The 25,091-nt window shown below is 41.0% G+C and overlaps 1 protein-coding gene across 3 annotated transcripts in view; it reads right to left on the minus strand.

Moving 5' to 3' along the window:
- HECW1 (HECT, C2 and WW domain containing E3 ubiquitin protein ligase 1) overlaps nt 1-25,091 on the minus strand; it is a 481,612-nt gene that overhangs the window by 68,738 nt on the left and 387,783 nt on the right. For all 3 annotated transcript variants that reach the window (XM_061414477.1, XM_061414476.1, XM_061414478.1), the window contains exons 15-19: nt 20,168-20,302; nt 11,388-11,493; nt 10,403-10,499; nt 3,883-3,966; nt 3,376-3,485 (exon numbers count right to left, since the gene is read on the minus strand). In XM_061414477.1, the coding sequence (XP_061270461.1) occupies nt 3,376-3,485; nt 3,883-3,966; nt 10,403-10,499; nt 11,388-11,493; nt 20,168-20,302 (532 nt within the window). The remainder of the gene's footprint in view (nt 1-3,375; nt 3,486-3,882; nt 3,967-10,402; nt 10,500-11,387; nt 11,494-20,167; nt 20,303-25,091) is intronic.

Genomic DNA, 25,091 nt, shown 5'->3' on the forward strand with positions numbered 1-25,091 from the left:
GTAGGAGCCAAGATGATGTATCTAGAGTTATAGAAACCTCAGTCTTTCTGCAGTAGACAGAGAAAACCATAGAGGTTCAGAATGGATTTAGCCCACCTCAACTGGACTAGGGTGGTGTCAGTGGAGATGAGAATAGGACAGATTGGAGATGTGTTTAGGAGGCAATGAACTGGATATAGGTAGGAAGTAAAGGTGAGTTTCAGACATTATAATGGAATGGACTTTGGCGACATTCACTGAGATGGGGACAAATGGAAGAGGCACAGATTTGTGGGGAGATCACAAGCTTGGTCTTTGATGGTGGCACCTTTGACTATTTGATTGGAAAGAGACATAGTTTGAAAGAGAGGACAATAAAACCTGGCACTGAGTCTTGAGGATGGTAGGAAGGGAAGGATGAGTCTGCAGAGGTGGCCAAAGACATAGATGAAATGCCTACAGTGGTGTCACCAAAGCCAACTGAAGAGGTGACTTATGAGAAGGAACCAAGCCACCACTTGAAGAGGAAAGTGTCTTTGCTGAAATGCCATGTTTCAGAATGTAGGTAAAACTAGAGTACAAGTCTGCAGGTGCAAGTATAATTTCCTTCTAGCAGATTTCGGTGTATTTTATAAGATGGCTTTCTCACTGCTGGTGCTACCACTATGCCCATGGTCACTATTGTGCATTTCTTTAATGATTTATGCCTCATGAGGTGGTTTGGCATGCATGAGTCACTATCTCTGTTGCCTCAGGTAAAAGTCATAAAGGTCTAGAAATGTGGGAATTGTAAAATTTAGCATCAAATATTTGGATTATACACTCTGAGATCCTGTGATCAAAGCTAGGAGAGTAAAGAATTAAGGACTTTGATACATAAATTGGATGACTGAGTTCATGGTGACAGTAATGTCTGACACCAGACAGCTATTAGGAATGCTGATTCCTTTAAAAAAAAACTTACCCAAACAATTCTCATTTAGCGAATAATTCTTTATACTCCCTTAGTTTTTCTATTTGCAAGATGGTATCTTCACCATGTAATGATGTCAAAACCATACTCTAGTGTCAGAAGTTTGGACCAAAGTGTAGACAATTTGGGGCTTCCCAGGTGGCTGTGTGGTAAAGAACCCACCTGCCAATGCAGGAGACCTAAGAGACATGGGTTTGATCCCTGGGTCAGGAAGATTCCCTAAAGGAGGGCATGGCAACCCACTTCAGTATTCTTATCTAGAGAATCTCATGGACAGAGGAACCTGGCTGGCTACAGTCCATGAGGTTGCAAAGTCAGACATGACTTAGAATGCATACACATAGACACATTTTCAGACTGGGACCAAACATCATGCAGACACACAAGTCCCCTAAATGGGAATGCTCTGCTCTCCAGAAGTAAGTCATCCTGTGCATACCAGAAGTAACTGATTGTGCTGATGCTGCCTCTGACAAAGCTCTTGGTCCTCCTTTTCCCAAGCATGTCATCTTAGTTATACTGTATGTCAGAGGGAGCACTCATGGAACATTTCCTCAACAATGCCACTGATACACTCGTGGAAGAAGGGATAACAAAGAGATACTGACTTAAAAACAGATTTTAGGATTAGCAAAACTACCTCTGGGAGATAGTTCTGAATGACATGATGGGGGTGCACCAAAGAGAAAGGTATTCCAGTTTTAAGAACTGACTCCTTGGAAAAGACCCTGATGCTGGGAAAGACTGAAGGCAGGAGGAGAAGGGGATGACAGAGGACGAGATGATTGGATGGCATCACTGACTTGATGGACGTGAGCTTGAGTAAACTCTGGGCATTGGTGATGGACAGGGAAGCCTGGCATGCTGCAGTCCCTGGGTTCGCAAAGAGTCGGACATGACTGAGCAATTGAACTGAACTGAGATATTCTAGACCTATGGCAGTATTGAGTGACACAAGCTGAGTGAGACATCCCTTCTGGGGGACAAAGCATATTGCTAAATTCGGTTTCTCTTCTCCATTTCCCCACTGGCTTCAAAAGCAAAGTTTGAACTCTGACTTTAGAGGTTATGAGATAGGAAGTTACTAGATTTTTCAAAACTAACTTCCTTTACTAAATTTTAAAGTTATAAAAATAAATTTGAGTTTACCACAAACATCCATGACAACATGACACTGCAAATCAAGACAATAGGGGAAAATTTTTCAATATCTGGATCTTGTTTGGGAGTATTAATTTGTCTTAAGCTAATTATCTTGATGAACCCAGGAAATAATAGCTTCTCTTTTCGCTAAACAGTTCAATATACACTTCCTCATTTGGAATGGAAAATACCCACAAAGAGTATCATGAGTAAATTCATTCTAAGAAAACTTTAGGGGAACGATTTCATATCATATTTAAAAATTCTTAGACATCTTCATGGGGATATAAAGGTGGTCCCTAGTTAGTATGGAACCTAGCAACTCCTTTACAGCTTAACAAAAAAATACTCAAATTGGTAACTAATAACATTCTGATTCGTAAGGCAGAATGTCCTAGAAAGAGCTCTTCCCTTTTAAATGCTTTGAGAATATGCTTTAGAAAAAACCAGCAATTTAGAGCAGGGGCCCACAGACTTTGTTGGTAAAGAGCCAGATAGCAAATATTTTAGATGTTGGGGTCCTATGGTGTCTGTTACTACTACTCAGCTCTGCTGTTTGTAGCATGAAAGTTGCCACAAAAATATATAAACATTCATGTCAATGTACGGCAAAAACCACCACAATACTGTAAAGTAATTAGCCTCCAATTAAAATAAATAAATTAATTTAAATGATAAAAAATATATAAACAGGTGTCACTGGGTTTCAGTAAATCTTATTGATAGACAATGAAGCATGAATTTCATTATAATTTTCATATCATGAAATATTGCTGCTAGTGCTGCTGCTAAGTCGCTTCAGTTGTGTCTGACTCTGTGTGACCCCATAGACAGCAGCCCACCAGGCTCCCCCTTCCCTTCCCTGGCATTCTCCAGGCAAGAATACTGGAGTAGGTTGCCATTTCCTTCTCCAATGCATGAAGGTGAAAAATGAAAGTGAAGTCGCTCAGTCATGTCCAACTCTGAGCGACCCCATGGACTGCAGCCTACCGGGCTCCTCTGTCCATGGGATTTTCCAGGCAAGAGTACTGGAGTGGGGTGTCATCGCCTTCTCCGATCATGAAATATTAGTTTCACAATAAATGTTTCCAAATCATTTAAAAATGCAAAACACGTAATAGCTTGGGGGCATTACTAAAACAGGTGGCAATGTGTCAACACCCAACTTAGTGTGCGTATGATCAGAAAATTGAAAGGAAATAAGGGAGAGGGGGCAGCTTCATCTAGTGGAAACACAGGTTGTCACTGGCAGGAGACAGAGAGCCAAAACCTCACTTTACCTGGGGAGTTCTGAGGTGAGGAGCAGGGTGAGCAGCGGGGAGAGAAGCTGTACCCAGGGTGGAAGGCGGCCTGCAGGGGGACATAGGACATAATCTCTTCCTCAAAGAGACTGCAAAGTAGAAAAACAAATTAAGTTAGTTCTCTGTCCATGAGAGAATGTTCACGAATTGCTGTAAGAGTAGGTACAATTCTCATGAGACAACAAAAGCGCTTAGATTCACTTAGATGGGCACATCCTTGCATGCAAACTGTCCCTATTATTTTAAACCCTAATTAGTCCTACAGCAAGGTCTCCATCAAGGAGCACATGTAGCTTAGGATACCCCAGCCGTACACGTAAAGAAGGAAATGAACAGCAGGTGTAAGGCGGGTGCCCTACTTCAGTCACAGCCACTAGACTCCTCTAGAACAAACAGTGGGTGTTTTAGTCCAGGCTGTCGTGGAGAACCACCCAGAGCAGTTTCTCCAGTTGCTTTTCCAGAACTGTTTCAGGCTCAGCCCCTTACCTCAGCAAAATGACTAGATCTGCATCACAGGACAACTTTTCAAGCCCATGATTACCCTCAGTCCGAATGTAATGGATTTTCTCCCTAGGATAAATGTGGGAAAGAAAATAAGAATTACGCATGGACATAAAAGCTAAGGAGTGAATCCCTCTCCAACCCCCTTTTCACCTTCAGTAGGGCTGAACAGTGATGTTCTAATGTCCAGAGTGTTTTGAGGTAGCTTAGGTTCGTATCACAGGTTCCCAGGATGCTTGTCTAGGAACTGTATTTCTCAGACTCACATGGGGACAGAAGCTGAGGAGCACAACACTGGTGGGTCCTTAGAGAGCCACGCAGTTGGGAGTGGAGCTGGGAAGGGCCGCTGTGGGCTCACGGTGTTTTAGAAGCCATGGGAGGAAAGAGTCAGGGGACGTCTCTTGAGAAACCTTATGCCTGATGGAAAATGAATTAAGTCCATACTGAGTCCAGAGAGGGGGTCCAGCCCCAGAATACAGGAGAATCTCCCACGTCAATCTAAGCATAGGCATCAATTTGTCTCTGTTTAATTACAACACATGCATTCTGACTTTTTTATAACCTTCAACTCCAATCTGGCAGTTATTCCAATAAGTCTATAGATAAATAGGATTTTTCCTTTTGATCAAATGAACTTTGTAATGTGTTTTCCTAACATTCAAATATTCAAAAATTTCAAATACTATGGCCAACAATCATCCCTTGTAATCATGCTTCAAAGAAGTTAGATGTTTTTTTCTCTTTCTTGAAGAGATACAGCAGAAATCTGGGAAGACTTAAGGACTGATATTTTATTAATTTCACTTTTTTTGTTTAAAATTTTGAGATGCTTTTAGAGTCACATGTACTTGTAAGAAATTAATAAAGAGTGATCTGGTATACCTTTTAGTCAGTTTCCTCTAATGGACAATTAAAAAAAGATTAATAAAAATACTGCAGATATAACTTTTTTCTCTCTCTGATTATAATAATGTGAATCCAAATCTTCATCATAACTTGCTTGCTTTCAGGTAAAAATATAATGAAATTGACCTTTTGGTGTGGGTACTTTTTAAGGAGACAAGAGAAACTTTTTGGCTTCAACAAAGATACACAAAATAGGATTAAACAGAGAAACGCACCGTGGTCCAACCTGTCAGTATAGATAGAGCACCGTTGTGGTAAATGTTATTTCCAAAACCCAGGGGTGCTCATAGTAGCTTCTCTGATGGGGGATTTGGAAATTGGACCAGGTGAAAGCCCGGGCAGGGGTGTGAGAACCACACCTCCTCCAGCAGCCGCTCCTCCTTCTGTGTCTCCGTGTCCTTGACTACATGCGCCCGAGGGCTGTCCTCAAATCCTGATACCACCTAACAGCCCTCTTCTCTGGAGGACTCTTGTGGACCCTGCTCCTCTGGTTTACTGACTTCAGTCCCATGAAGGACTGTCAAATTGATGTGTTCTCCCAATGGCAATGTCCCTGGGACAAGTCACTCTGCTACCCCAACAGACCCATATCTGGGTATGCCCCTGGTCTTCCTGCCTGGGGAAAAAGGGAGAGAACATTTTAGGGGACACTCTTTATTCCCAGGATTCCTGGGGAAAAGAAGACTGAAGAGAGTCAAGTCCACAAGGGCAGCAGGGTGCCTTCCTCAGGCAGGGGAAGAGGCGTCCCCTGCAGTAGTTCTACCATTGCTCCCCACACTCAAACCACATCCACATGTCAGAAATCCAAGCAGAGTTTTCTGAGAGTTTTGGTGGCTCTTCAGGGGACATGACATCCTCTGTCATGTTTGTGAAAATCTCAGGCAGACCTACTAGTCTAAGGGGCCTCCAAATGCCCCTGGGTCCAGCCCAAAGGCACTGGGGCCTAGGTGTGGGGAGATCTCTGAAGGTGAGAATGCCATCTGCCTCTCTTGCCTGCATCCCATCAAGAACTCTCCAGTGCAAAGCTCCCATCAGAGCTCTGGTCAGTAGAGCCACCTGCTTCTTTGACATCCTGACATCTTCATTTGTGGCCTCAAAGATCTCAAAACTCAATATCTATAATGAAATCCTTGACACCCCTCTTTCATTATCTCTGAATTCTGATCATGTCCTCCATGGCCCATAATACAATCTTTAGCTATATATTTGGCTTAAAAATGTCACAACTGTCTATCATTTGTCTTTCTCAATAGATTATAAGTCCCATGAGATCAATGTCTGTTTTGCTTCAGTACTGGGTATGAAGCCCTAGCGCCATCCTGATTCAGAATACCTGCCCAATAAAAGTACTCATTGAAGAAAGAAAGAATGAATGAGGATGGCTACCATTGCATCTTCCCTCTTCCTGTGTGGTTTCCTTATGATTCACTTCTGTCTGCTGAACTCGGTTTTCTGAGAACTCGTCCTCTATCGTCTAACCCAGCAACTGGCTTTGTGAATCCAGGACAGTGGGTCCACGGCTCCCTGAGAATAGCAATGACCAAGCAGAGATCATGGGCCCTTCATGAGGACCACAGAGGAAGCAGTAAGTTCTGCCTTTGGGCAGCATCATGGGGAGAGGAGGTTTTCCTTTTAACTCGTGGACCTTTAAAATCAAGTTGACTCACCCTCACACCACAGCTTGGGGGGCGGGCAAAAGCCCAGTCACAGTGAGTAGTGCCCCGTTTTTTGGATCCTTGAAGCCTGACCCCTTGAAGAGCGGGCGTTTGCTCTCCTTTTGCCTTTTTGATTTCAGTTTCTGGTGTCACTTTGAGTTTTCAATTTTTGAGGAGCTATTTGGATTTCCAGTCTGGACTCTACAGGTCCTTCAGGGTCCATTAACTGTTTGAAATTATATGCAAAGATTCACATGTCTATATTTGGAAGAGTCTATAAGAGCTTTCCTCAGATTCTCAGAAGCATCCTTAACCTTAAGAAGGATATTAGTTTCTACATTAATTTCCAAACTTTTTCTAATTCCAACATTCCCTAATTTCATGTCCCCTATATCTGGAAAAGTTTAATTGTACAAACACTGCAACAGAACCTTCAAGGTTTCATAGATTTTGTTATAATGTGACAAAATCACATTGTGTTTGCTATATAAATGCTGAAACTCTTCACTTCCCTTGGGAAATATACTCCAGTCTTTATTTTCACAGAATATTGTTTTTATTGCTTTTAAAATGATTTAAATAAGACTCTAGTGCCTTTGGGGAGCTGACATTTCTCCCACAAGCAAGCAGCGAATTCCTTACTTAGTGGTAGAGTCAGTAAGGTAAAAAATGTTCAAGAGCAGTGATGTATCAGGAAGTTTTCAGGTAGTACAATGCTTCTGAAAATCCCTTGGAGATTCTCTTAAATTATTATGCAGTGTGAGTCAGAGAGCAGCCCAAGAATCGACCAAATATGACCCTGCCTTCCATGGCACAGTAATAAAACTTGGGCAGAGTTGAAAATAAATGGAAGTCACACTCATTCAAGATAAAGATCTTTAGTTCAATCTGAAAGTGATCATGGTTTCCTGTCTTCAAAGTAGAGGGTCAGGCTCTGACAGGAGAGTGGCACAAAGACAAAGATATAGATCCTGCCTTAAGGAGCTTATGGTGTTGTAGGCAGACATCAGTAGTGGTAGAATACAACGGATAAAGGAAAAATATCTTAGAAGTACAAAAACAAATGCTAGTAAAGCAAGGCAAAATAAATGCTAAAGTCTGCCTAGATCACTGAATCTTTGCATTTGATTTGAGCCTTTAAAATGGGCTGAAGTGCCCTTAAGAGAAAAACCATTCTAGGAAGGGTGGGGGTAGGATAAAATACAGGCCCTTTGAGGGAGGTGAAAGACACCAGAAGGAAGAAAAAACTAGCCCAGGATGGAGAGTTAGATTAGAGCCTGACTTAGGGGACTATGGAAATTGTGCTTAGAAATTTTGACTTTACTATATACACAACAGGAGCCATGAGAAGGGTGAGAAGTTTTTGTTTTTGTTTTTTGGCATTATTTTGTTTGTATTGTGTTTGTTTGTATTTTGTTTGTATTGTTTGTATTGAATGATGAAAATGGAAGCATTTGTTAATGCATTTTGAAATACTGGAGAGAAAAGATGTAGGAGTGTCTCAACACAGTTCATCTACTCACCCACAGTGCATCTAGTGGAACTGCAAAGAATTCCACTCTTACGAGAGGGCTTACAACTTGCCTTAGCATGACCTCTGGTATAAGAAAGGTTCCGTCAAAACCAGTCCCTTTTTAGAAAAGGAGCTCAGAGTTTCACAAGGAACTGAAGTACTCCCCACAAAGAATTCCCCCCAAGGGCCCCATGTAAATAAGCCAATTTTATTAGTTGATGCATTTTTCACAAGTTCTCAAACTATACCCAGATTTCCACCCCCTCCCCCATGAAACTAAGGTCTTGTCGTATCAGAGAGGAAGAAAAAACTGCAGAAGATCTACATGGACAGCCTCTTTCACTTGTCTCTGAAACCCTCATAGAGTGGGCATGAGTCCCCAAATCACAAATCTGGCCTGAACTGCTCAGTAGCCTGGCTAGGGCAGCCACGGCAGGATAGGGAAAAGGCAGGGCCGATCAGGGCCCACGGAGGGTGAGGGGCAGCAGCCCAGCCTGAAACAAGATCCTAGCTGGCCCCCTTAATGACAGTAAGGACAGAGTCACATATTCACCACTGCCCCTCCACCTGCTATTATGTGGCATATTTCCTTGAGGACTAAATTCCAGAGAGGCTTCCAGTGAGACAGGCCTGGGACTTGGATCCCTTTGTGGTCATGCTGCAGTGCTTGCCCCTGGACATACCTCTCCTTGAACAACAGAATAGAATGTAACTGTATGGGACTAGAAATAACTGTGTGTGTGGGCAGTTGGGACAAATTCTGGACAACAGATACAGAGACCAAAAAACCCAACTGCCACTTTTGAAGAGCCTGAAGCAAAAGTAGAGGGTCAGAAACAAAAGCTGGGTAACTGAGCATGCCCTCTGCCCAAAACACCAAATAAAGGGAGGTGCAAAACACCCAAGCCACCCCTCTGGACCAACCCCTGGATACACCCTCCCCTCCCCCTACATAAGAAACCAAGCCCCCCACACCCAGGGGAGTGAGCAAGCAAGGCGACCTGTTGTTCCTTTTTGCTCCCCTCTGCTGCAGCAGGTACCAATACGACCTTGCCTGAATTTCTTGTCTGGCCTCTAGTCAATTTCTGTTGATTGGGGAAGGCCAAGAACTCTGGTGGCTAACACTGAGCTGCTCTGAGGTTCTGCAGAAGACTGCCCTTGTGGCAGCTAGCCCTAAGGATACTCCATGGGAAGCTTTATTGAAGGGCATGGGTGGCATGGGATCTAAGGAGGTAACGCTGTTTATAGTAGAGTGAAAGTGGATATCTGCTAAGAGATCCCTGCAAGGTCCAGCAGAGAAATGATGACGATCCAAGCACAGGCCACGCAGGGAGGAGAGAAAAGAAGGGTTGGAAGAAAGTGAGGAGGTAAGTGTTTAGATGTGAAGCTGAAGAAAGAGGGAGGAGTTGAGATGGGCATTTGGGAGGATGGAGGCTCTAACTTATGTAGAGTAAAACCACAGGGAAAGCAGGTGTCAGTGGGTGGTGATGGATGGGAAAGAACAGTGAGTGATCCATCCTTGCAGGATTAATAAAGATTTGAATAGCAAAGAGATTATTTTGAGGTGTTGGTGACTCATTGAGGAGGTCAAAGTAGAGGATTACAGTTGTCCACCAGACTCAAAAGACCACCAGATGGGAGCTGGAGTCAGAGGGGGTCACCAGCTGCCTCCCTGCCCATGTTACCTGGTCCAGAGAAGCATCTCAGTGGAGCCCACACTGTGACCTGGTTTCAGTGAAGAAGAGACTGAGGGTAGAGGATTAAGGGACATGCCTCCATCGCTGGCCCCTGTGTGCTAGAGCAAGTATTCAAACTTCCAGTGAACACAGTTAACTACCGTGCATCTCTAGCTTTTGAAATGTTGGGTAGTAAACTGAAGGAGAGACATACTCTAATACCTTGGTGAGAATGTAGGATTTAACTTCAGAGGATAATTTTTTATCACTTTGGGTGGTTTTCCCTTCCAAATGAAGTGACTCAGAGTTTCAGAGACACTCATTCAAAAATGACCCTAATGAACAATAAGGTTTAAGTAGTTAAAACACTTATGAAACTTTTTTGTTTGTTCATTTATGAATATAGTCATCTAATATCCAGTACACATTTAAACAATTATATTCTTTAAATAAAATAATTCATGTGGTGCTTTACATAAATAATCTTTGATGAAAGTTATTTTGCTCCTTTTCTGTGCTTCCCTCCAAATCAATGGAAAGCATTTTAGCATCATGTGAATAATTGGTAAGCTGACATGATAGCTATCTCTGATTGCAACAGAACCCCTGGATCCTTCATTTTAAGTATTTAGGTTATAATTTAAACGCATGAATAAAACACATCATAAGCGTCTGCCGTCTCTCCACAGAGGTTGTTCCACCTGGAAAACCAGTGGGAGAGACCTGGAATTAGAGAGTGGTAGACAAGCCCCTACCTGAGTGTGTGGTTTCTTGCCAAGCTTGGCTGGCGCTCTTGCAGCATTTCAAAAATATTTGGCTGGCGAAGAAATGCCACAATCTTGTCGTTATATGCTGAAACAGACAAAAGTGCAAGTTGTGGTTGAGTCTCCAGCCCAGAGATGATTTCACTAATGATTGGAAAATGGCAGCTTGATACCAGGATTAATGGAGGAGAGTCTGAAGGGCAGGGAGCATACTCATCAAAAAAATGTAAGCTCTTGGGCTTTTTTTTTCTGTGACATAATAGCCTGGCTATTTTTAAATGATCAAACCCAAAGCGAACCAGATCTAAGTTAATTATCTTTAATATTGCAGGAATTTATCTCGGTGTTAACTCACCCCCCCTTGTGAACAGATGGAAGAGAATAAAATAGGTCTTTCACGAGTGGAGTTCTACTCTACTCCTTCTAACTTCTCTCATAATTCTGCCAGCGTTATTATGGCAAATTCAAAGAAATCTTTTTCTGAGCACTTGCACTTATGACTTCTGCCATTGGTTGAGTTTCCCAATAGGGATAATGAAAACATCCAAATCCATGTAGACTCTTTCACATCTTGATATAAGTGTTTTGGAAAGAGGTAGCTGAAGTTAGGAATGGAGCCTCTTCTAGCTTATCCTCATACACACACAGGAATAGAGGTCTAAATGAGAAACTGCATGTAAAAGCAACCACATCCGTCACCTTATCTACGCTATGCTATCCGGGGACCCAGCTAACAAACCACTGAATAGAATAAAAAAGGAGGGGAATGAGGGTCTGGAAGAGGGGAGAGAAACAGAAGGGAAGAGAGAAGGACATAGTGAGGAGGAGGGAAAGGCAAGAGGTGCAAGAGGAAGATGGGAACCAGTGGTAGGGGAGTAGACAATACTAGAAAGGAAACAGAGTCCTGAATATTAAAGGAGTCACAATAAGAAAAACAGGTGTTGATTATCCAGGGGTTTACAAGCGTGATACATACCCAGTGGCAATGAGTCATGTTGGTGTTGGCTTCGAATAGCAGCTACTAGGCTGTGTCCTGGCCTGGCCAGTAAAGAGGCTCCTCTGTTTCTAGAGACTTCTGAGGCCTAATTTAAAAATAAAATTGTAAGTGTTAAAAACCTCATCCATTTTGGATGATCTTGGAATACTGATTTTTCAATATGAGTGGCAAAAAGTCCCTAACATCACCTAAATGAAAGGAGGAATGAAGTTATAATCCCAAAAATGACGGAAAATTAACGTGTTCGAAAAAAACGTCTCAGTAGAATCGTTGGTGTTGTGGTTTTTAAGAAAGTGACTATGCCAAATACCATGAATGTTCATCTCATTAATATACCCAATAGGCTAAGAAATATTTCTCATCAGAAATATGTTAAAGGGAATATTATCAGTAAAGTAGGTCTATGATCTTCATCTCTAAGAGGCAGCACTGAACTTAATAACCAAATGTGGCCTGGGTTGGCTGTCTTAAACAGTATTTATTATACTTGAAAGGCCATTCTTTGTTTAGCATCTTTTCTCACATTTATTATACTGGTTACTCTTTATACAGTATTTAGGAGAAGGCAATGGCACCCCACTCCAGTACTCGCCTGGAAAATTCCATGGATGGAAGAGCCTGGTAGGCTGCAGTCTATGGGGTCGCTCAGAGTCAGACACGACTGAGCGACTTCACTTTCACTTTCACTTTTCACTTTCATGCCTTGGAGAAGGAAATGGCAACCCACTCCAGTGTTCTTGCCTGGAGAATCCCAGGGACAGGGGAGCCTGGAGGGCTGCCATCTATGGGGTCGCACAGAGTCGGACACGACTGAAGTGACTTAGCAGCAGCAGCAGCAGCATCATACACTTTATACAGTCTCATCCTCACAAAATTTGGCAAGATAAGCGTTATTCACCCCAGTTTACAAATGGGGAATTTGAGGATCAGAGAAAATAAGTTTTTCCAAAATTTTTAACTGGAAGAGATAGAACCATAATACTAACTAATGCTTGACTGTTAAGAATTGTTTTTAGATTCCCCATACTACTAGCCTGCAACCAGTATTCTGGGTTGGACATTTTGACAAAACTTCATGGGACAGAGAATTTGCTTAGCTTAAAACTGATATTTGTGATGATTAACTTTAATTTAGCTTGATTTTAAATTTTCATAAATTCCCTAGGTTCTAGAGCATAACAATGAGTTTCTACCATGATTCCATATATATTTTGCTCCTGCAAGGACCCTTGCAGGGTAAGCTATTTGAATGGAGGCACCACAGATTTTCCAAACTGGAGTACTTTCACCAGATATATGGCGATGGGTGTAGATGACTCTCTGTATGATATGTGACAAAGAAGTCAAACTAGGCTTTAAAATATTTAAGAATTTTGAAGATGACATTGGAAGATATTCATAAAGAGCTCAAATATCCAGACAAACAGAAGAAAGAAAATTCTCCAAGACCAGAATTCACACACACAGAATTCAGGAGAGGTGATGAGCTCCTAAGGCATAAACCCCAGAAAGGTCAGGTTCGTCTAAAAGTGGTCACTTAAGACTAGGCCCTGTGTGATGTTGCAGGTGACAATCTTCAAGGCAGATTATGTAGGGCTTCCTAATTACAGAAATGGTAATTGTTGGTTTTCCTTTAGGTTCTACTTTCATATTTCACACAGACAAGAATAACATCCTTCAGATGAGATGTGCTACCAGTTCACTCTCTGTATGTGGCAGTCTTTGAACTGCTCCTCTGGAATAGGAGGGATGCAGATTCATCTTTTTCCTCTCCTGATCCTTCTTCTTGCCCTTGTCTCACTTGAGGGACAAGGGGAATAGATTTTGTGCCACTCTGGCTGACTTCTCACTTTGATGCCATCAGCACGCAGCTCTCTTCAGAGGGTGTAGCCAGCTACCAAGATTTAGATGCTGGAATTTCTGTAACAGCACTTTCTGGTTAAACGGTTACAATGCAAAGTAATGAAAGAAAGGCTTGCTGATGGCTGATATGCCATATTTAGTCTCATATTTTTCTCTTTCCATGAATTAGTAAATATGTAAAAGCTTCCTGGGACTGAAATCTCTCTTTTCCTTGCAGGGGGTTGTGTCAGTCTGCTGTAATGTGTGCTGAAAATATTTGCAATGCTATAAAGACAGGAATCTCAAAAACAGTTGAAGGCTATCTAAGAGATGAATTACAGAAAGAAATTGGGAAAGCAGGTGGACCTGAGAATGGAACTCAAGAAGGCTTGGCTGTGCACTGAATTTTGCCTGGAGAAAAACAAGGGTTTGAAGCAGGAAGAGGCTCACTTCTCTTCACGGGAGGGTTGTAAGGAATTCATGTGTTGTAGAAATGCTTTAGGGAAAAATGGTTCCTGCTTCTAAGGTTACCTGCTTACTGCAAAACCAAGCCAGATTGAAAGACTGCAGAACCAGAGGAAGGTCAGCTACTCTGAAGGCAGATGACTGGCTGAGGGATATGCATCACCGTGACTATAAGCGAGACAGAGGAAACAATACTGGGGAGCGGTGAGGCCTGTGGAGTCCTGAGCCATGGCAACATCGGCCGAGGAAAAAGGAGGTGACTGTAGAGTGGTACTGGATGGACTCCAGATGAGAGAACTGGAGGATGATAGCATTAAATAGAAATGTGCTTCTCCAACTAGGGGCCAGGAATTTACAGGGATGGAAACAATTTTAGGCAGAGCTAAAAAAGACTCTAATATTCTAAGATTTCATAGAACTTGGTACGTGCTGGGATCCTTGTGGTTCAGTTGTTGTTCAGTTGCTAAGTTGTGTCCAACTCTTTGTGGCCCCGTGGACTGCAGCATGACCTAGGCTCTCCTGTCCTTTACTATCACTGTCGCAAAGGTGATCCAAAAGTGGTAACAAGTGGTCCATGGAGGGAAGCCTGCCATCAACTGGGTGACTAATTTGGATCTCACTGAAAACACGATGCTGACATTTGCTTTCCTAACTACTTAAAATATCGAAAGGAATGACTTTTCCATTTAAAACCAAGATTATATGACTCCCTGAAACACTTTTGGACACTTTTTGGGTCACTGAGTTTCTCAGGTAGGGGTGCCTGTGTGTGCAAGCACACAGAGAGAGATATAGAAAGAGAGGGCGGAGGGGAGAAAGGAGGAGGAGGGAAGGAGAGGGTGGGGAGGGAGGGGGAGAAGGTGGGAGAGAAGGAGAAAGAGGGGCGAGGAGAGACACAGGGCCAGGGGAGGGAGGGAGAAGAGAGCCCCACATGACTGCTTTTTAGATTTCTTTTCCTTTTGATGTTGAGATAGCTTTAATCATAATTGCAAATATACAAACTTCAAACATTTAGCTTTCCAGACAAAACAGAATAGATATGCTCAGAAAATAGTTTCCAGCAACTAGAAAACAAGCTTCTCTTCTGTGTTACAATTTGGAAATGTAAACTGGTGTTTTTTTTAAAAAAAATCTGTGATTGAAAACTGCAGGTTTTAGACTGAATTTGGGTTCATCATCAGCTAATGCTGTCTCAAAAATGCTGGAGACCTGGTGATAAAAATTGCAAGTTCAGAGGAAAAGCCCAAGTAATGAAATTATGTTCATCTCTAGATTCTTTTTGTATTCTAAAAGTAGATCATTAACAACGTTTGCAGAACTATACAGAAATAAGAGTGATCTATGAGGTTTTTCAACATATTTCTAATGGCAAAAAGTGGGCAACAAACATAATGTACAAGAGAAAGGTTTGAATTAAATTATGGCAATCCATAGAATAAAGTACAGAAGAATTTTAATGGCATGGAAACTATCTACAATGCGCTATAATGGTAAAGGAAGGTACAAAAAGCATAGACAATACGATTCAGCTGTTTTACTTCATTGTGTGCCAGGAATTTTCTCCAGATGGAGGCCTATACCAGCCTTTTGATTTCTTTTCCTTCTGTGCCTATATTTTCTACACTCTTTAGATACCATTTTTAATTCAAAAGTGTACTTTCATAGGTTATCTGGATTTTACAAACTTCCAAAGAAACTTGTAATCAAGTATAGGTTACATGGAATCAAGAGGAAAATTCCCAATTTTAAGAAGCTGTGCAAAAGTTACCCTCCCCAAAGGCCAGTTTCCAGCATGATGACCTCTGTCATTAGAGTTGATACAATGACTTTTGTCATAAAAGCAGCTCACTGCAAAGTATGATTCACAGTGACTTCTGCTTTGAGAGTGAAAAGTCAATTTCTCTTTCCTGTCAGACTCCTGTCCTTTACTTGAGGCAATTACTGTTAAGCATTTTTATATGTACCCTTCCAGAAATGTTCTATGACTAATGACTTCTCTTACTTGACCAAGATAAGATGGTGAAAGAAACAAACATTGTGTGGTCTGTTATCCTTCCTTATTAATGGTAATTTACATTGCAAACTGCAGTATAAACAAGCAAAGCTGACCTCCAGTGATTTCCTTATTGATAGAGACATGGAATCTTGATCTGCTCTTTTCCACTTATCCATGCCCAATTCCATCTGGACACTATGGAAGTGATAAAGCCTGTTTTGTTGGCACTTAAATATATTGCAGATGGATGTGCCACTGTATTAAAATGCATGTGAAAGAGTCAAATCATGAGCTATACTCCAGTAAAAATTAATTAAAAAAAGTCAAAGAATGATCTTTTTATGCATAGAATCCTATATTCCTCATATTAACTGCTTTCAGGAAACTGCCTCAACAATTTTCAGGTGAGGTAAAGGCTAAAAAGACGTTGAGTAGTGCCTCTACTAATAACCTATTGTTGGGGTTTTGAGGGGAATTTTTACCATCTAGGATCTTGACTTTGTAAACTGATTTTAATTCTGTCCTTAAGTACAATGGATAAAAAAAATCAACCCCTGAACAACACTCAAGAAATGGCTCATGAAGGTGAACAGAAAATATTGATTCCCAAAGCTGAGGTCTAAGAAACACCTAGAGTGAATTCCCTATTGCCCATGAAAGGTGACACAGAAAAATCATGGATTATGGAAATACTTCATTGATATTCCTAAGTCTCATCTTTCTGACTGCTTAGCTGTCATTTCTAATTGGCTCTCCTTCTGTTTCCATCCTCATCATCGACTTATATAAAGGCACACCTGTCAGCCTCCCCACCTGGCTTTACTGCTTATCTTATCTGGGAGCCATTCATGGGACTGTTTGTCTAGCCTCACAGATGCTGAGAATCATAGAGCTGAAGGGGACTTTAGTGGCCATCCCAGTTCCTTGTCTCTGTTTACAGATGGGGAAACTGAGACCACGGAAAGGGAAGGAAGGTGCAATGACCCAGAGCACTTCTGCAGAGAGGCCAGAGATGGGACTTCGATCTGCTGACCCAAGTCTCAAGTCTCCCTTCTACACACCCTTTGACTCCCCTGAGGTTGTGTTGTTTGTCACCCCAATTTAGGGCCTCATCACCTATATGGTCTGTGGCAGTGGCCTCTCATGGCCTTTCTCACATCCTCCTGTGCCACAATCCCATCTCTTCTTGGCTGTCACTGTCTCCTTTAAAAATATGAGTTTACACTGGACTGGGAGTTGAGAAATCTGAACTGCAGTTCTGAACTCCCTGGGTGACTTGAGTTCTTGATACTTCAGTTTACTTGATTGTGAAATATGATGATTAACCAGAGTGAAATTACCACCTAGGAGTGTCTGGAGACGCTTAATGGAGATGCTTCTCTGGCTCAGCAGGTAAAGAATCCACCTGCAATGCAGGAGACCAGGGTTCAATCCCTGAGTCGGAAAGATCTGCTGGAGGAGGACATGGCAACCCACTCCAGTATTCTTGTCTGGAGAATCCCATGGACAGAGGAGCAAGCCTGGTGGGCTACAGTCCATGGGGTCACAAAGAGTCGGACACGACTGAGCGACTAAGCACAAGGGTGTTTTGGTTTTTGTTTCTGTTGTCATAGTAACTGACACTCCTGAAATTTAATGAATGGGACCAGGAGAAGAGATCCTGCAATGACAAGGAATGATTCTACACTTCGGAGAACTGTCACCCCAAATTGCTAATAATCTTCCCCTTTTGTGAAACAGTGGGTGAACTGATCTCTAAAAGCCCATTTTAATATATAAATCATCATATTATTCTTCTCAAATTCATTCCAAGGACTTTTTATAAAAGTCCTAACTCATGTGGCATTCAAAACTTTCCAAATTTCGAAACAAAAACCAAGTGGAGACTTACTATTCTGGTCACACTGAACTATTTATTCCCTGTCTTTCTTCAGAGCTTTCTCAACCCCATCTTGGCTCCTTATCCTTCAGCTATGCTCTCTGTGGGGGCTGCCCTTTCTCTGCCTTTGTACTTGCTAGGCTTTACCAATTTCTCTAGGTTTAGGTCAAGCACCTTCTTTTAAAACAAACATTTTCTTGGCCTCCTTTGAACTTCTGTGGCATTTGTCCTAACGTCTCTCTTGGCCCTCAACCATATTCTAATTTCTTTTGTTACTTAACTCTGTGTATGTTTCTGGCCTGGCTTCAGAAATAGAGTACACATTTCTCCAGGGCAGGGGTCATATCTCACACATCTTTGCATTTCACAGTGTTCAGAGCAAACCCTGTACTTCATCAATATTTGTGAAACAAAATGATATTAGAGCAAATACAAGGAACATTTCCACCACCCCCTCGGTTTTTACACTGAGGTCTTCCTGACTCCCCACACCGTAGGCTGTGTTCTCACAGTAGGAGGAATCAGGTATTTGCTTTCATAGAGGCCGAGTCCCTGTTTTCCCTGGTGTGCTGCCTCTGGATCAGGTATTCTCTGCCTCCCAGCTTCCCTCTTGGTTCTCCCTTGTGTCACTGCAAAGCTACCAACCCAGAGAGATTGGGCATAGGGATGACAGTGGCTTAAAAACCTGATGGACAGTTAATCGGAGAGTGAATGAATTAGGAAGTATACAGATGGTTGACACCCTTTTCTCATCACGTGTTGGTCTTTCTTGGCTGATGCAGATGGCACTTTTTTATTAACATTGATATTCAGTGTGGCTGTGTTTGGGCTAGTCAATAACATCAAGGAAATGTTTTGGAACAGGTAAAGTGATGCTCACGATTTTAATCTTGTTCTTTCAAATGGAAGGTTTTAAAATTTATATTTTCAGGTTAACTTCATATATATGTGACAGATTTATATGTTTAGGGGTTTCATTGAGTAATTGACTTTTTTTTTTTAAATTGACCGTGGTGAATCTGAATCTGTCTGGTAGTACTGAGCTTCTTTTATCAGATGCTATGATGCTCTATGTTAATACTGAAATTCACCTTAATAATATTAAAGAGCTTGGACATTTAAAATAGATTAAAATGGCATATTCAAGTTGATGCAGAGTTCTGAATTTACCCATTATCATATCAAGACAATACATCTTGTGATTTCTGAAGTGTTATAAAAGGGAGAGGGACTATATGTGCTGAGCTGAGAAGTTGGGGCACGGCTTTCTGTAGCCTGTGAATGTGTCAACTGTTGAGTGCCTGGAATCTGGAGGGTCCTGACACCCACATAACCCCTGGAGACTGTATAATACTCCCTTATGCATGGTCACATACACATTTTATGTATATGCAGTAAGAGTTAACATGCTTTCAATAGTACCCTAAAACAATGATACTTAAGATGACTCCATGAAAGAAAAATTCAATTTATCACACTGGCTTTAAATTGTGAGTGCCCCTGGTTAGAAATAGTTACATTTCTCAGTGTATAAAGATGAGTGTCCTGAAAAACTAGTAAAGGTTTTTTTCTTTTATACTAAGCTTTCATTAAAACAAGCTCTTCCCTTGAGACTCATGTTTGCTCTCTAGAGGCTGACAGGTGAATGGTTATTTTCTGCCTCTAGAGATGTCCACTGTGGCTCTCCCTGGAATGACTCTCTGTGGGACCATACATATGTTTTTTTTCTTTCTACAGTACTTTTTCCATTTTTTTTTTACCTCATTATAATCTAACTCTACTCTTTATTGGAAACGGTTCTCAGAGCCTGTATCATCGGAGACCTTGGTGGTTTCCATGAAAAGAAGGTATAGATACTTGGGAAATGTCAGAACATAAAAAAGAGATTTGCTCATATTATTGTAGGGAACTAATTAGCAATGGGAAAAAAGCTATGTTTTGAATTTTGGTTCAAGAAGGGAGAACAGGAAAGGATATGGGATATAGAAAAAGGAATTCAGAAAGGCAAGGAACCTGATGCTTAAGAAAGGGGGCAGCCTTTCATGGCCCAGCAGAAGGTAATCAATCATGTTGAGTGAAAGAACATATAAAGCAGGGAAGGGCAGATGGTAGGGTGGGAACAGAGTATTCATGTGGCCCAGTTCATTTCCCCAGTTTTCAGTCCATGAATGAAGTCTTGTCCAAAATCTAGGGAACGGGAGAAGTTTAAAACAGTCATATGCTGCCTAGTAGTTCTACCATCATTTAAGAATTCACACGTGACCAGTGGGCTGAGGAAACACCATTATCAGCCGTAAGTATAGGGATGTCTTGATGCTGTATTTTCAGTTTTCTTTAAACTAGATGGATTTTTCAGTAACATGACTGTGTAGGAAAAAAGGAAAGGCAGAAGGACAGCAATCTGAGGATGGGTCCAGGACACGAAGTGGGTGCCTCGAGTCATCAGCCTCCCTACTAAAGAGCATATGGATTTGGCCCAGCCCCTGGGGGAAAAGGCAACTCTAGATCCTGGCCCCACCAGGACAGGCTGACCTTGTGGTCCTGTGAATGGGAGGGCAGGGGCAGAGGAGGTGTTACCTCTCCAGCACTGTAACTTCGGAGCCTCTGGAGATGCTGTCGATGAGTCAGATGGTTGGGAAGACGACCGTTCTGAAGAGGGATTCGGGGGTCAATAAAAGTGGTAGCTCGACTGTTGTGGTCCACGAAGAAAGACTACAGACAGACCAGGAAAGACAATACACGTGAGAAGCAGCCAAGTGAAGTGAGTGATCCCCAGGAGCACTCCAGGGCTCAGTCATCAGGTTTATGTTTGCCCCTCCTTTTCATCTACTCAGAACTAGATGGGAGATGCCTCTGCTTTTGCACGCTCAGGAGTTCAGTGAAGCGCCCAGTCACTGATAAACACTTTATTGGGTGTGAGTTACAGAGGAGCAATTGTAACATCTTACCATGGAATATAAGAGAAACAGATCCTTTGAAGGATAAGTCATTCTAGTAATTAATCATTTGGAGAGCATTTAGTTTATTTTTAAAATAAATGCCCTTTTTTGATTATAGAATTAATATAGTTTCATTGAGAAATAACTTAAAAAGGATAAAAATGTACAAAGAAGATAACTAAAAATCATACCAAATATTACAGTCTAAAGGTAATCAACAAAATGTTTTCATGATTTTTTTTTTGTTTTCTCTTCTATGCAAATATACATCTATTTTCCTAACATCAGCACCTACAATTTTGTTATATAAGATTTTTCCACCTATTATTTTATGAGCATTTCTCTAAGTTATTAAATATTCTTTTAACACAGAATTTTATTGAGTATATGGTGTTCAGTTTGATGGATCGGTTCAGTTAGTTCAGTCACTCAGTTGTGTCTGACTTTTTGCGACCCCATGGGCTATACCACGCCAGGCCTCCCTGTCCATCACCAACTCCTGGAGTTTACTCAAACTCATGTCCATTGAGTCGGTGATGCCATCCAACCATCTCATCCTCTGTTGTCCCCTTCTCCTCCTGCCTTCAATCTTTCCCAGCATCAGGGTCTTTTTAAATGAGTCAGTTCTTTGCAGCAGGGGGCCAAAGTATTGGAGTTTCAGTTTCAGCATCAGTCCTTCCAATGAATATTCAGGACTGATTTCCTTTAGGAACTGGTTGGATCTCCTTGCAGTCCAAGGGACTCTCAAGAGTCTTCAATACCACAGTTCAAAAGCATCAATTCTTCAGCACTCAGCTTTCTTCACAGTCCAACTCTCACATCCATACATGACTATTGGAAAAACCATAGCTTTGACTAGACAGACCTTTGTTGGCAAAGTAACATCTCTGCTTTTTAAAATGCTGTCTAGGTTGGTCATAACTTTTCTTTCAAGGAGCAAAGCATCTTTCAATTTCATGGCTGCAGTCACCATCTGCAGTGATTTTGGAGCTCAAAAAATAGTCTGTCATTGTTTCTACTGTTTCCCCATCTATTTGCCATGAAGTGATGGGACCAGATGCCATGATCTTAGTTTTCTGAATGTTGAGTTTTAAACCAACTTTTTCACTCTCCTCTTTCACTTTCATCAAGAGGCTTTTTAGTTCTTCTTTGTTTTCTGCCGTAAGGGTGGTGTCATCTGCATATCTGAGGTTATTGATATATCTTCTCCCAGCAATCTTGATTCCAGCTTGTGCTTCCTCCAGCCCAGCGTTTCTCATGATGTACTCTGAATATAAGTTAAATAAGCAGGGCGACAATATACAGCCTTGACGTACTCCTTTTCCTATTTGAAACCAGTCTGTTCCATGTCCAGTTCTAACTGTTGCTTCCTGACCTGCATACAGATATCTCAAGAGGCCGGTCAGGTGGTCTGGTATTCCCATCTCTTTCAGAATTTTTCACAGTTCGTGGTGATCCACACAGTCAAAGGCTTTGGCATAGTCAATAAAGCAGAAGTTTTTCTGGAACTCTCTTGCTTTTCTGATGATCCAATGAAAGTTGGCAATTTGATCTCTGGTTCCTCCACCTTTTCTAAAACCAGCTTGAACATCTGGAAGTTCATGGTTCACGTATTGTTGAAGCTTGGCTTGAAGAATTTTGAGCATTACTTTACTAGTGTGTGAGATGAATGCAATTGTGCAGTAGTTTGAGCATTCTTTGGCATTGCCTTCCTTTGGGATTAGAATGAAAACTGATCTTTTCCAGTTCTGTGGCCACTGCTGAGTTTTCCACATTTGCTGGCATATTGAGTGCAGCACTTTCACAGCATCATCTTTTAGGATTTGAAATAGCTCAACTGGAATTCCATCACCTCCACTAGCTTTGTTTGTAGTGATGCTTCCAAAGGCCCACTTGACCTTGCATTCCAGGATGTCTGGCTCTAGGTTGGTGATCACACCATCATGATTATCTGGGTTGTGAAGATCTTTTTTGTAGAGTTCCTCTGTGTATTCTTGCCACCTCTTCTTAATATGTTCTGCTTCTGTTAGGTCCCTGCCATCTCTGTCTTTTATTTTGCCCATCTTTGCATGAAATATTCCCTTGGTATCTCTAATTTTCTTGAAGAGATATCTAGTCTTTCCCATTCTATTATTTTCCTCTATTTCTTTGCATTGATCACTGAGGAAGCCTTTCTTATCTCTCCTTGCTATTCTTTGGAACTCTGCATTCAAATGGGTATATATTTCCTTTTCTCCTTTGCCCTTCACTTCTCTTCTATTCACTGCTGTTTGCAAGATACATAACAATTAGCTTTGGTAACCTCTATCATGGGACACTTAAATTTTTTTTTTACTGGTTTTAAATAATGCTTCAATAAATACTTCTGTACACAAAACCTTGAGGCATGTCTGATTAGTGTGTATTTTCCAATATATAACAAATGACATTCTTTAAATCTAAAATTAGTTACCCTTCACAAAAAAGGAATACTTATTTTTTTAAATAAAAACTTCTGTACTAGAAAATAATCTTTCAAATACTCTCTTTTGAACAAAAGGTAATATTTGGTATCAATATCTTTGCCTAATTTACCTCAATCAGTGTTCATTTTAGATATGTTTAGGTGTCATCTGACATAAGTAGTCCAAGACATTATATACAGATTTAGAAATTATTCTTGGGTGAACATGAGCTTATAGTTTTGAGTATTAGGTGTTATTGTCTACGAGTCTTTTAAAGATCTCTATAAAACTCCCTCTATGTCATACAGGCAGTTGTTTCATAATGGAGATCAAAATACTCCCCACAGGACAAAGGTAAATAACTTTCTGAGAATCATGTGAGTTGGTATCTGTGGCTGTTAATAAAATTTCCCAGGACAGCATCCCACACAGACTCAAAAAGGGCTGTATGTCCAACAACATGCAGGGGACTGAAATGATGTCCCCTGAAACATTATGTTAGATTCTCAAAAAGTGATGACAATGACATTAAAAATATTAGTAAAGAATTCGTATAAGTATAAAGAGTGAGTGAAAAAAACCAACATTAACATGCTTACATGGGATTTTAAACACACAAATACAAGCTAAATTAATATAGAGTAAAAGCAGATTTTTATTATTCAATTATATGCCTTTTTAAGTTTACAAATTAAAGTTAAATGGGTTATATATATGTATATGTGGTAACTTTTAGTATAAATTCCTAAAGGTTGACTTAATTACTGGGTTAAAAGTTAGGAAAACATTATACATTTATTGATCCATATCAACAAACTATCTTCATGAGAACAGTACAGATTTATCATCTTACCGGAAGTCCATGAACTCTTTTTATGGACTTTACTGATGCTGAGTACTGGAAAGAACTCTTAGAAATGCTGAATGGCAAATAATGATTAATTATAAGGGAAGCCAAACATTTTCTCCTAGGTTTACTGTTCAATTTCTTCACTGGAGTACTGTCTACTTTGCCTGTTCCCTTTTTTGTTGTTGGGATGTTAAGGTTTTCTTTATTTTAAATGTGCTTACTCACGTGTCTTCAAATTGCTTTTGATTTTTATTTGCTTTGTTTTCTAATACACAGCATTTTTTTTTACTCCTATGTATACAAATCTTTCAATTATTTGTATCTAGTTATAGATCAGTTAAATGCTTAATTATATTTTACCAGCTTTATTTTTGGTGAATTGTTTCTGAAAATTATTTTGGTACAATGTGAAGTTGTAATTCAAAAGCAGAGACATTACTTTGCCAACAAAGGTCCATCTAGTCAAGGCTATGGTGTTTCCAGTGGTCATGTATGGATGTGAGAGTTGGACTGTGAAGAAAGCTGAGCACCAAAGAATTGATGCTTTTGAACTGTGGTGTTGGAGAAGACTCTTGAGAGTCCCTTGGACTGCAAGGAGATCCAACCAGTCCATCCTAAGGAGATCAGTTCTGCGTGTTCATTGGAAGGACTGATGCTGAAGCTGAAACTCCAATACTTTGGCCACCTCATGCAAAGAGTTGACTCATTGGAAAAGACCCTGATGCTGGGAGGGATTGCGGGCAAGAGGAGAAGGGGATGACAGAGGATGAGATGGCTAGATGGCATCACCGTCTCGATGGACATGAGTTTGAGTGAACTCCGGGAGTTGGTGATGGACAGGGAGGCCTGGCGTGCTGCGATTCATGGGGGTCACAAAGAGCCGGACACGACTGAGCGACTGAACTGAACTGAACTGAATTAAACTTAAAAGCTACTGCATAGCAAAGGAAACCATTGATAAAATAAAAAGACAGCCTACTGAATGGGAGAAAATATTTGCAAATGATATGACTGATAAGAGCTTAATATCCAAAATATATAAATAGTTCATACAGCTCAATGAATCTGATTAAAAAATGGGCATAAGATCTGAGTAGATGTTTTTCCAAAAAAGATGTACAGATGGCCAATAAGCTCAACACTGTTAATCACCAGAAAAGTGTAAGTCAAAACCATAATGAGACATGTCACCTCACTCTTGTCAGAATGGCTAATGTCAAAGGGTCTGTGCTGTGCTAAGTTGCTTCAGTCACGTCAGATTCTTTGCA

This window comes from Bos javanicus, chromosome 4 (assembly GCF_032452875.1).
Source record: "Bos javanicus breed banteng chromosome 4, ARS-OSU_banteng_1.0, whole genome shotgun sequence".
Lineage (NCBI taxonomy): Eukaryota > Metazoa > Chordata > Mammalia > Artiodactyla > Bovidae > Bos > Bos javanicus.